The 13,717-nt window shown below is 37.7% G+C and overlaps 2 protein-coding genes across 3 annotated transcripts in view; both read left to right on the top strand.

Moving 5' to 3' along the window:
* Positions 1 to 1,888: 1,888 nt before the first annotated feature.
* Positions 1,889 to 13,717, top strand: part of LOC122577425 (putative fatty acyl-CoA reductase CG5065) — a 22,529-nt gene continuing 10,700 nt past the window's right edge. The window contains exons 1-5 of the mRNA XM_043748722.1: positions 1,889 to 2,083; positions 2,155 to 2,306; positions 5,707 to 5,970; positions 6,163 to 6,479; positions 8,850 to 9,097. Coding sequence (XP_043604657.1) covers positions 5,749 to 5,970; positions 6,163 to 6,479; positions 8,850 to 9,097 — 787 coding nt within the window. The 5' untranslated portion in view covers positions 1,889 to 2,083; positions 2,155 to 2,306; positions 5,707 to 5,748. The remainder of the gene's footprint in view (positions 2,084 to 2,154; positions 2,307 to 5,706; positions 5,971 to 6,162; positions 6,480 to 8,849; positions 9,098 to 13,717) is intronic.
* LOC122577426 overlaps positions 9,104 to 13,717 on the top strand; it is a 5,612-nt gene continuing 998 nt past the window's right edge. The window contains exon 1 of one of the 2 annotated variants that reach the window (XM_043748723.1): positions 9,104 to 13,712. In XM_043748723.1, the coding sequence (XP_043604658.1) occupies positions 13,704 to 13,712 (9 nt within the window). In that variant the 5' untranslated portion in view covers positions 9,104 to 13,703. The other variant, XM_043748724.1, reaches the window with a different exon arrangement.

Here is a 13,717-nt window from a genome sequence, read left to right as displayed (position 1 = left end):
CAATCGTTACAAGCTCTCCCAACAAAAAAATATCTCCGTAATACATTATAACATAATACACTATATCGTAATACAATATAACGTAATACTATATAACGCAATACATTATAACGTAATATAATATAATGTAATTCTATATAACGTGACACATTATAACGTTATATAATATAACGTAATACTATATAACTATAATATAATATTATGTAACGTAATAGATCATAACTTAATATAATGTAACATAATATAATATAACGTAATAAAATACCACGAAATATTGTATAACATGATATAATATAACATTATATAATATAACATAATATAATATAACGTAATGTAATATAAGGTAATATAAAATAACGTAGACAAAACGTCAATTCGTGTTTTTGCTACTTTCAATTATTTCTTTATTAGTGATTTAATAACAGCTCGACTCCGTACGCAACATATGATTTGTTACTGATCGGCTGAAATAGTACAAAATAGAGTTGTCTAGATTGTAGCGTGTTATTGCGATTAGTTCATGTTGAACTACCATCGTTTTTCTGTCTATATTTGTACAATCCATTCATTATAAATAAATTACAAATATCAGGATATAATAATAATATATTCCACAGACGATATTACAGGCATCTCTCGCATTCTGTAAACCAGGGCTTCTTTTAGAACTAAAACCCAAATGGAGTCGTGAACATTTTTGGCAACTGTTGCACACCGATGAAATGAAAGGTTTATTGTCGAGTGCCGCTACATATGTATGTAAACTCCCTAGAGAGTTCAAGGGTGATAGGGACTTTCTCTGTTTCACGGGCAGCACGACTTTCTTTGTTTCACGGACAGCCATTTTGAGAGACGCTCATTTCCCAAACGGACGGACAGAGAGCAACATCAGAGTTAGAGAAGACCATAGTAGAAAGAGTAATTGTTTAAAACATTGAAGATTAACGGAGAAAGATCGGTAGCTCTGGATGTTGAAAATCGATTCTCGATTTTCAGGTAGACACTGCACAAAACTTGTTATTTATTGTTTTCTGTTATTAATTGATTGCTGTTTATTTAATTATTACTGTTGTTAATTGTTATTTAGTCCTGTATTTCATTTAAATATTTTCACAGTAAACTCGATTTTCAGACCTCAGAATCGATTCTCTGAATTACCACGATCTTGAACGATTAACGATCTTACATGCATATTAATTTTTTGTTTAGTAATAGTGTGTAAATGTTAATGAGGGGAAAAGAACATTAATTAATCTAAGAGACATATATTTGCAAGTACAAGTTGATATAAGTAGCTATAATTTAGAATGTCATTATTACGAAGTAAAGTGCACGGTTCAAAATATTTTATGTTTAACGATATATTAAACTATAGAAAGATGCGGAATATAGAAAATGAAAAATTGGCTATGGCATTGCGTAAGCAAACAAATTTAAAAATATTCGCGTCTTTGACGTTTGCAGGTTTCTAGGATACAATGATATTTTTTAAACAATATGTTATGTAACATAAGCAGAACTCGATTGTACTATACAAAATGCACCTACCATAGTCCTGAAATTTCTACAAGGAATACTATTAAATTACACTGGGTGATAATGTATAATTTATTTACTCATCTACATAATACGTATATACGTATAACGTAAACATTTACGTGTATTAATTTTTTTTGCCAATGATGCATAAATGCAGTGCTATGAAATATCACTGGGCAAATAATGTCATGAATAAACTATTTTTTTTGTTTCTCTTGCTCTTTGCTCCTTTATTTTTCTCCTTGTATCTCTACCTTCTTGTCTCTCTTTCTTCCCACGTTTTTCCTTCTGTAATGCGTGATCGTGACGGAGGGGAGCATAAAAGTAACGTCGATGAAGAGAACAGACAGGAAGAAGCAGTTATTCTTATTTTTGTTTGATCGCGTCTAACAGTGAGAAGCGAACTGAGCTTCCATTCCATTTCGCGATACGATTCACGAAACCGATAAGCAGAAAAGAACTCTACGAAGATATAACGACGAATTTCGTGCCTTTCCTGCAATTACGGACCGCCATTGTGCTTATTTTATGTACCATCGGTGAGGTGAGAACAAATAGCACACTGTTGTGTAACAATTTGGAGAAACGAGGCTAACTAGGCATAAACGCCTATAGTCGGTTTTGAAAAAATATAACCCGGTGGTTGAAGATCGCGACCACGCAGCCTCACGCCAACAACTAGAGGGATCAAATTCCGCAAGGAAACGTCTTGCACGTCAAACGAGACACACACCGTGACGAGCAACATTTAAACTCACAACTACAAGGTAAGCTCCTTCATTGTTATTGTCTTTACAATCCGCTATACCAATGGAAAGCACAAACAAAATTACCTTGCATCGAAGACGAGGCTTCCAAATCGGCCTATTTGATGAAATATGAACAATCCAGCCAACCGAATAAGGCCTCTTTAACACGTCGACTGCCACGCCTGTTTTCAAAAAAATCTCCGTCAGGACACGCGTGCAGCAGTACCAAGCGTCCTCTGCTCGGTGCTCCCGTCGATATTTTCATAATGCGAGTCGCTCATCCGGTGGTCTTACCTCTCGTTTCTTTTGTTTCAATTCCTTCACATTTGTTTCCCATTTCTCCACTTTCTACAAAATCAGTTTGAATCTTGGCCGAGCAACGAACGGTATAACTTAAAATCTCTGCCCTAATTCGTTACAATGTCGAAAAGAAAAATTGAAAACTTATTTCTTAGCGAGTCAGATAGCAGTGAAAAAGAAAGCTTTTACGAGGCTTATGATTCCGGAAGAAGCATTAGACGCGTATGCAAACTATGTTATGCAAATAAAAGACGTCGAATGGACCGAACAAAGACACGAAAGAATTTGAAGAAAACAACAACTTATTGTCCAAATTGTCCCGACCAACCTCAGCTATATATAGAATGCTTTAATGTTTTACATTCTAAATAATTTTTTTAATAAACCATTTTCGTATTACTTTTATAACAATGCAACAGTTTTATTATTATGGAATATCTTTTCAAACACCTACGACGATCCTTCGCAAGTAGTCAAATAAGCAACACCCGAATATGGGTTACGTGGCCTGACCAGAAACTTTGCTGACACCCGAATACGGGTGTCATGGCAGCCAACGTGTTAAGGGCTTACAAGACACTGCTCGACGACACGTGGAAACAATATAGACTATTACAAGAAGAACTAGAAGACTTAGGCGAGGAGGAAGACGCGCGCGTTTCCGAACAACAAACACATATTACGATCTGGTAGTACGAATACACACTCTCATGGATGACGCACCAGCATCGTCGTCGAATACCAATGTCGCCGATATCAATTAAATTACCAGAAATTCATTTACCTACTTTCGTCGGTACCATCGAGAATTGGCGTTCATTTTACGACTCCTTCTCGTCCACTATAGATCGAAGCGAACGACTGACACCCGTACAAAAATTTCATTATGTCCGATCATCCTTGACCGGAAGGGTCACGCGAAGCATCCAATCGTTAGACATTACAGAGATAAATTATCCAATCGCTGTTGACGTTCTAAAAGACAAATTTGACTGTCACCGTCAAGTTTGTATGTGCCACTGGGATTTGATTTTTGACTATCCGAAAATAACTCATGAGACACCCGAAGCCGTAGACGATTTTCATGAGATGGTCCGTCTGCGACACTAGTGCCACGAGCGACGGTTAGGAATACGACCTATGGTAAGCCTCGTGGCGTAACACAATATAATATTTTAGTTGCGAATAAGAATTAAATTTCTTATTTAAACACAAGCCTTTAAAATATTCGCAAATAAGAAATAATAATTAAATTATTCTTTGACATTGTTTAAAAGACTTTGCCATTTGGATTTAATTGGGAAACGAATAATAATGTATAAATAAATAGTTTTTGGTTTTGTCTTATCTGTTTCATTGTGTACAATGAAGAAGTCGTAAAATTAATATCGTTATTTTCCAATAGATAAATCGCAGTTTACGTTTGCTTTTCGAACAAGTTGTCCGAAAGCCGATTTGATATTGGGGTAGTCGTCGTTAACAGACAGCATTAAAAATTACAAATTGTAATTTACAGTAATTTTGCCGATTGAAATGTTATATTTGTGTAAAGATAAATTTGTTCAACGACCGATAGATATTAGTTAAAAATGGGTAAAAATAATAAACGAGAATTATATTTATAAATAATAATTGATTCCATTATTTTAAATAATGTTTTTAGACTTGTTCAAACAACAAATAATTTACTTGTATTTTTTATTTTAACTTTCAAATATCCAATGACTCTATTTAAATGAAAATTTATATATATATAACTTTTATTATCCAATATATATGTGGGATTATCGTCAGAATTTAGGGCGCGTAACAATTCCTCATTTGAATTAGCCATCGTTTTGTACAACAGAAATTATATTTACAGGTATAAATGTGACTTTTTACAAAGTTTGACGAATAACCGTGGTGTTTAGACACGCGAGATGCTATTGACAATGTTCTTGGGTTCGATAACGAATCCACGGTCAACGGGATAACTCTTTACTAAACGTAGAATACTTTGAAGCACGAAATACGTTTGCTGGGACGCTCGATATATACTGCTCGATATGTAACTTTCCAAGGCGATCGCACGAATAACAGACTGATGAAAATTTTCCTCTCTTTACGATTGCGTTCGTTTGTTATATACTGGTTGGAAGCATCGAGAAAGTTCCAATCACCGTTACTAGGCAGTTTTTGCCTGGAGTTTGATTATCAATACAACGTGTGTCCCATTATATTGACACCTTCAAGGTAAAATCACGCGTGGCTATGCCCGTTCTCGAGACCGTATGCCGCCACAACCACATTTCTAGGGAGAAACGCACAACCATTCCACACCTCCGTCAGGCAAAACGTCCATTCCGTGACAGTGGCTACGTTCGGCGACCAGTGGTGTCACCTCGAGCCCAATCTCACTATCACAAATCTCGAACAAATACAATCGGATTGAACGACAACAATTGCTTAATTACGGCTATGATAGAATCTAGGCTAAAGTATTAGAGGATTTTCCCAAAATTCCAAAGGAAAGGCTCCGGTGTCCTTTCATCTCCGACATATATATATTATATATGTATATTCTCAATAAACAAGGAATTCCTATCGGAAATGGTTTTGGCAAAAATACCATTACGTGGCGGTATTTCTCAGCGATTGTCTTCTGCTTATTGTGACAGTAAATTTAAAGTCCTTCGACGATATCCAAACCGCTCTACGTTCTTGCCTAATTATACTTCTACAGCAACAGTTGATAAGAGACGAGTTGATATTTGACTGAAGTAGTAAGAGTATATGTTACACTATAGCCATTCTCATGTGTCCTCGCTTGCGCGAATTCCGACTTATGGAAAATCCTGTGCAATGGAAACTTTTTCGTATATACAGAGCTACGTACCGATCTACGTTATATAACTTCTTTTGAATGTAATGTACTTTGGAAAAAGGTCATTACATGTCTCATACCGCAGTTCAGACAAAATGTAAAGGAGCGAAATTGAGAAAAATGTTAATTCCTGGGAAAACTTCAGAAATGCAATCTTTGCAGAAATCGATATTCTGAACAACTTTCTCCTATACATATAAGGAGTGGACTTGCCTAGTTTCCGAGATATTATTTTTTATTATTCAATTACAGATATCGGGTTTGAAAGCGTGAGGGTGCTGTGGTACTAGCACAATGAAAACAGAATTTACAGAAAAATTAAATAAGGTGAATTCCATCGAGGGATTTTACGCCGGAACTGGAATTTTTATAACTGGCACATCTGGTTTCGTGGGGAAAGGCCTCCTGGAGAAACTGATACGCGTGTGTCCACGCATCGTCGTTATTTTTATTCTGATTCGTCCAAAAAAACAGCAAACGATGGAACAACGATATAAAGAGATCATAGATGATCCCGTACGTAAATAACATTTTCGTTGCTTTCAGTATTTAAGACATTCACAAATCAAACCGATTAATTTCACATTTCATTAATTTCTCAATTTCATATTATATATATAACATATATATAACAATGTGTTGATAGAAAATTAATATATTCAATAACAATCTATATTGGAAACTGAGCTTGTACCTTTCCTTCTTCAGATTTTCGATGATGCCAAAGCAAAGAATCCCTCAGCATTAAAAAAAGTTCACCCCGTAGAGGGTGACATAAGTCTACCAAAATTAGGTCTTTCGCAAAAAGACAGAAATATGTTGATAGAGAATGTGAACATATTGTTCCACGTTGCGGCCACTTTGAATTTCAAAGAGCCGTTGAATGAGGCCGTGAACACAAATGTGAAAGGTACTTTTAGTATCATTGAGCTGTGCAATGAACTGAAGCATGTAATTAGCGTTATCCATGTTAGCACAGCTTATAGTAATGCAAATCTACCAGAGATTGAGGAAAAAGTGTACAGGTAAGGATAAATGATATTTAGTATTTATATTATATTAATAATTAAATTTTCTTAAACATTTGTTTATTATCGTAAATAACTCTACTTTTAAAAATCAATAAACAATGAAAGTAATTGATAGCTTTGTATAATTTGTTTATTTATTTATCTAACTAACACTTACGTGTATCCATTGAAATAAAAAGTACTTGTTAAAACAGGCGTAAGTCTAAGAAATCTTATATAGAGGATAATCAATAATAATGCATTTCTAGCAATCTGCTAAGGATAAAAATTAGGTATTGAAAAAACATTTTTCTGGGATTTCTTTTTATTAAGTTTTGTCTTTTCCTCGTTAGATTGGAATAATTAACTACAGTTCTTGATACACAAAAGCTACCTGCGGATATTTATATAGATCTATATTTTCATATAAATAAACACGATTTAAGGAAGAGAATCTAAACAGAAATTATGTGAATTTTTCCATTTTAAAGCTTCCCATAACTTTATCCGCAGTTTTGTGGCAGCTATAGCGTGACGAATACAGGATTATCCACCTAACTGGTTATAATATAGAGATATAAGAATAGAGTGCGCGAGCAAGCTCTGAAGAAATGTAGGGATAGACAGAGAACGCTACATAGAGGCCTCACGTGTCTTTGTCTAATAATGCATTTGTGCATTAAATATGTAAACGTAAATAGTGTCACATAAAAATGACAGGAAAATAATAAAAAAAAAATGTTGGGTTGTTGAACCAGAGTTTGAGATACCTTTATTCTATAATACGAATATAAGTTTACAGTTAGACTGTTACGAAAAGACTGAAGCCTCGACCAAGATCCAGCCCTTCTAGAGGTTTGCTTATATTATGCCTAAGTGTCGAATTCTTATTCCTTTGGTTTGGGAGTTGGTGTCGCGTGCAAAGCGGTTCAGATTTCCTGAGTCGGTTGTAGACATTTGTTGACGTTACAATAGCCACGTCACGTACTGGTCTGTGACGAATAGTACGAGTTTAAATGCATGTTGTAATGCTTTGTCATGCCAGTGCTGTATCGGTACGTCACGTTACCATTACGTGATTTGGTCAATACCTATCAACGAGCGGCGTCAGTCTGTATTTTTGATTGGACAACGACAGGGCGAGCCGGAGGGAGGGGGACATTGTTTAGCGTTCGCTGTCTATTCGTATGTTACATCCATTTGCACGGAAATATATGACCGATCATGGTCGTATACACAGTTCTGGGAACTGTTGTTGTTGTAAGGGTAGAGGGGCAGAGGGTAAGACTATTACGCGTCAAAAAATGTTTCTCAGAAATAAGGCGTTTCAATCAAATTGCTAGGATTCGTCGCGCAATACGACTTGTATCTGCAACTGAAATCTACTACTGTTATGAAATACACGTTACAAAAAAGTACGTTAAAGTACGTTTAAAAAAACTTATGAAAAGTAGTTTAGTTTATATTATCTATGTTTAGTGGCAAGTAATTTATAAAGCACATCTTTAGAAATTCATAGCTCTAACTCCTTCTCTAGAGTTTCCATACCTGATACGTGGCCGTGCATGTACTTGCGCACTTTATTTTTATGTGTTTATGATGGAAACACTGTAATGTGTAGCACGTTTAATATGTTAGAATCATAATATAATACGCCATCTATGAGCTATTGTCAGAAGTATAATGAGACGAGAACACAGAGCAATTTCATTGTCGCTGATCAAGGAGAAATAAAAAAAGCTAATAAAGAGAAAAGGATCGCTGTTCTGTACATATTATACGTGTTTTTTGTCAAACACAATTTCATGTCCCTGTGCACTCACGAAGATTCGAAGCAAGCATGTGCGTCCACTTCTGTGCATTTTCCCGTGCTCAATTTTCTTCTCTTTTCTTCGATAACAGAAATCTTGAATTATGTTTACCTCAAATGTAATTGTAATGTAATTATTTGCATTTTTACAAACTTCGTTACTCTTTATCTACATATTTCGTTCGTTATTTCTTCCTTTTAACTGTTGTGTTAGTCATTTTCTTCTACGTTGTAACATAAAATTTAGTAATTATCTGCTGTGAACATATCGAACGTACAAATGACAAACAAGGGAAGCCAAATAGATGCAGCGAAATAACTTAAAGAATGTAATTATTGTATAGAAAACGGGTATCGTTTTTTACTTACAGTGGCATCAAAATTAAACTCCGTCGACGGCAATGCTCGATGTTCTCGCCTTACCATACTTCTGGTAAAAGCTCATAGATGACGCACGATATAGGTTCGTAGTGGTATACATATTGCATTGTTGCCATTCTCAATGTTTTCGGGAGTGCGGATTCCAAGCTACGTAGATGATACTATATGATATCCTATTATTGATAATTTTTCAGCACGAGTTTACAACCATCTAGCGTGATTGAGATTTGTGACAGTCTTGACAAGGAGTCGATTAAGCTATTAGAAGGAAAAATTTTAAAAATTCATCCAAACACATACACGTTCACCAAGAATCTGGCAGAACAGGTTGTATCCAGCAACAGTACAAGTTTCCCAGTTGCGATAGTGCGTCCAAGTATAATTAGTGCCTCGCTGAAGGAACCGTGTCCTGGTTGGTTGGGCAATATCACTGTACATATAGGTATTTCTATAAATATTTATAATGTTAATTCTTCATTATTGCACATTTCATTTACATATACTGCATGTAAGAGCGTTCAATTATACTCGAGTGATTTCGAATAATATAATTCTTTCGTATCACAAGATCTTAGTTCTCCTTAACTATCATAAAGAAGGAATCAATCAGGAATAGAATAAAGCAGCGTCAAATTTTCACTCACTCATTCAAAAGTATGTGAAAGTATACTTCTTGCGCAAGGTGTATAAATGCTGTTAATAAATACTTTTTTTTATATTCGTGGAGAAATCCTCATGAACAACCGCCGCTCTTCTGAGAGGCGGTGGGGTAATGTCGGACTTATCGACTAAAACCCCACGGTGGCCCGCTTGACGCTCAACAGAGGTGTTCCCAGACTTTTTTCTAATTGCTTCCGGAGCACTTTAGCGTCCTCTCATTCTGAGGGAGCCATCACTTAGATTTAGTTCGGGCTTTCCCCTGGGCCGTCGTGCAAGCCTGAGGAGATCCCAGAAGCTCCTCGGCGTGACGACTCCTATGACTATTTAGGGCGGCGCGGAACACTACAAGAGCGAGAATTTCTCACCCTCTCCCGCTCAGCCCGCTCCTTTGCGAGCATTACTTCTTCGCATTAGAAGCGGACTGCGAGGAACTCCTGTTGCCCCCTCAGCATCGCTTCCACGACTGACGATGGGTCCAAACTCTCGGCAATCGCTAGTCGTAGAACACGGCGGGAGATCTCCCACGCCGGACAAAACTCCATCATGTGCTGGACCGTGTCCTCGTCCTCTTCAAAGGTGATAGGTGTTCATTAGCTCTTTTCCAATTTTCTGTACGTGCTCATCGAATACTCCATGCCCGGTGAGCACGGGCCTGATCTTCAGCTCCCATACCTCTCGCCTAGCTCCTCCCCGAACGTCTTGAGCCGCCTATCCGGCGAGGGATGAGTCCCCGCCCGAGCCCAGGCCCCTCAGGTTTTCGTACACCCGTCAGAGCGTGAAGGCCTGAAGCCCAAATGGTGAAGATGCCGCCAGGACAGAAGTCGACACATGAGATACCGTCCGGTATCCCTTTATGATCCTGATGGCGGTCGTCCTACGCAACATCCTCAGCAAAAGCAGACTGTGAGGATGCGTCATCAGATTACCTGCTCACATCAGAGCCCTGTACAGGATTTGAGGACGGACGACTCCCTCATATAGTCGGCGCACTCCGACCCCGGCTCCACCGATATTCGGCAGCAAGCCTCATAGCTGTTGATAAAGACTACCGTGGCGTTATTATGCCTGTTCGGTTTGGAGGAGATTCGTCCAAAAAAGTCTGTGCAATATTGCCCTTAAGCTTGAAAACAAAGATAAGGACATTAACTTGTCTGCTTGCATCATATCCCACTCTCCGCGAAGATCAACTTTACGAAAGGAATCATGGGTCGCAACTCTATCGTTCTCTTGGAAGATAATATTGACTTCTCATTGGCTCTTCCATTAATATTGTAGTATCGTAAACTATTATAATTAGTTTATTAATGATAAATGGATTAACAATTCTCGTCAACGCAAATTCAACTCTCTCCTAACAACACTAACAACACTAACTGGATAACACAATCTGCACTCTCTGACATCTCAACTCGTACTGCTGTTAATTCGTCTATTGTCCCCCAGCAACCCCTTGTCTTTTGTCATAGCCTCACTACGTACATGTTCAGCAACCGCTTGTTTACAATCCGCATGACACCCCCCAGGCCCCTCGTCCACGATACTACAATATTATATAATATATGTCGGAGATGAAAGGACATCGGGGCCTTTCTTTTCGAGCGATTAGGAAAACCAATACCCTAGCCCGGACTTTTATTGTAGCTACCCTTAAGCAATAAGAATAGGAAATAATTGTACGACGCTAATCCGATTATGTGTATTCAGGGTTTATGACGATGTGCTTGGGCTCGAGGTGACAATGAGTCGCCGAACGTAGCCGCGGTCACGGGACGCACATGTAACAACAGAGGTATGAAATAATTGTGCATTTCTCCTTAAAAACAAAAATTGACCCGAGAGAGGGGGAGAGGACTATATAAGGACAGTTCCATTTGTACTGGGAGTTAGTTAGGTATCGAGAAAGTTACGGAGTTAGTTATTAAGAGAGTCATTACGACTAGTACGTGGAGTCACACCAGGATCGTGTATCATATCGGATTCGTCTTCCCGTGGCCGTGGATTCGTATCGAACCTAAATTCATTGTCATCGACCTCTCGTTTGTTCGATTGCCATCATTACCTGTAACCTCTTGTAATCATCACCTCGGTACCCATAACGATCAGCTAGAATACCTAACCACGATGGTCAATTCTAGTGAAGGTTCATCAGACGCCCATACTTTAAATCCTTCTCCGACATATATATGTTCATTTTTCAAAGAGAAATAGAGAGTAAATACCGCGATATTAATGAGGAAACAGGTGTTCGACAGCTGTAAATTCTCGTTACGATACGATAATCGACGCCACGAGTCAGTCGATCCCCAGTTTCAGTTAAGATAATAGGGCTGGTTAAAATGATGATAACACTAATTTAACAGGTTGAAATATACATTTTATTCCAACAACTTTGAAGAGTTAAGTATTTACGCGCGGTGTAGACGTGTTCTCAATGAAGTGTAAATAGCAAGTTTAAGATGTTGACCGGACAAATAGGTAATACCGAGTTAAGATGTTGACCGGTCAAAGGACGTAAAACCAGTGAACTTTGGTGATGGTGCTGTCGCGGAGAACTAGTGATGGGTGTGCCTAAAGCACGGAACAAGAGGATTCGTTGATGGCAATTTTGGTTAGGATAGTGAGGGCAACGGTCATTGCTGCTAATTGAATAAAAACAAAACTGCTGGATAAGGATGGGTGCTGGCCACCCCAATCGCTCGTGGGTGGCATTGTACATGGCAAAAACTCGCTTTCTCCTGTTTTCCCGGAATGGACAATAAGTCTAAGAAATGCTTCAACTTAAAAGATACTTGTGTGGCCGTAAGGGCCACTATAAAGAATACTAAAATTTATGATTGATCCTTAAGATAATTGAAGGTCCGCAACAAGGGTGTTTAGACATCTGGTGGTCATCTTGCCCGAGGGATAAAGTCTGGTTTATGTGGAGAGTCACGGGAAGTAACAACAGGAAAATATTTCTTAGCGCGTGAAATAAATGGAATGGACTCTAAATGGAATGAAGAACTTAATGTTTATGATATCAAAATATTAGAAAGGTCACTACTATACGAAGAAACTGTTTTTCAAGAGTTAGCGTCGAGACTTGACGATTTGACGTTAATAGCCTTTTCGCAAATGGATATGTAAAGAACATGTGATACATGTGAAACTCATCGAAATGGGCTGCTTTTTGAGAAGTCGAACAAGAATAATATTTTTAGGCAATGAAATTGAAATATTCACAAAGAGTGGAGTTAATTCTGAGAAGGTAAATGACTTTAACCTTTACTAGATAACCGTTTTTAAAGCTCGCAGTTCTGCCTGAGCAGAATGGAAAAATTCATAGAGACATTCTGTGCGTATGAGGCTGCCAACTACTCTCTGTGGAAAGCTACGAACAAAATAAAGAAGCCCATAAAATTAATCCCAGCAATCGGGAAACCTGACAACAGATGGGCCAGATGCAACGAAGAACAAGCTGAAGAATTTTCCAACCACCTTTGTAACACATTTACTCATTCAGACGAAGGTGCTCAAAATACAGGTACCTCGACTAACAAGCATAACTAATATAACAGCACAAGAAATTAGAATCATAATCAAGAAAACAAAAAATAATAAAACACAAAGACCTTGCTACAAAAGCAATACGTTTAATCACAATAATATTCAATTCAATTTTAAGAACCAATACTTTCCTAATCTATGGAAGATAGCACAGATCATAATGTTATCTAAGCCAGGCAAAGACCCACGCCAAACTGCATCTTACAAACCAATATCGCTACTTGCTGTGTTTTCCAAATTACTAGAAAAAATAATATATAACTGTCTAAAACCAACAATAGACAAAGAAAAATTAATACCAGATCACGAATTTGGATGCAGAAACAAGCGGTTCACGACAGAGCAAATGTATAGGCTCGTCAACGAAATTTTACTAGCGATAGAAAAGAAAAAATACTGTACAGCCCTCCTCATGGACATCGAGAAAGCATTTGACAAAGTGAACCATGAAAGCCTCTTACAAACAATCAAAAAACATTTCCCAGGACAAATCTACCACTTACTCAAATCATACCTAATCAATAGAACGTTTGTAGTAAAAACAAAGGACGCATATTGTGAAGTTAAAGACATCAAGGTAGGGGTACTGCAGGGAAGCGTCTTAGCACCCACTTTGTATACAATATACAAGGTCAACGTACCAACAATTACCAACAACAAAGTACTGACATTGCAGACGATACGGCTGTACTAGTCAAGCATATTAATCCAGACACTCCTGCTCGGGCAACCGAGGTGGAAGGACGTGTCTAGTCGGTCGTGTGCTCCGGTGAAGCGATTCAAAGAAGTGTTTTGAAGAGAAATAAAGTTAACTAATAGTGATAGAGAGGTGAAGTTTAAAAATGCAGCAGATACC

The sequence above is a fragment of the Bombus pyrosoma genome, unplaced genomic scaffold (assembly GCF_014825855.1).
Source record: "Bombus pyrosoma isolate SC7728 unplaced genomic scaffold, ASM1482585v1 HiC_scaffold_4707, whole genome shotgun sequence".
NCBI lineage: Eukaryota > Metazoa > Arthropoda > Insecta > Hymenoptera > Apidae > Bombus > Bombus pyrosoma.
Note: the sequence above shows the minus strand (reverse complement) of the source record. Positions and strands in the feature narration are given on the sequence as shown.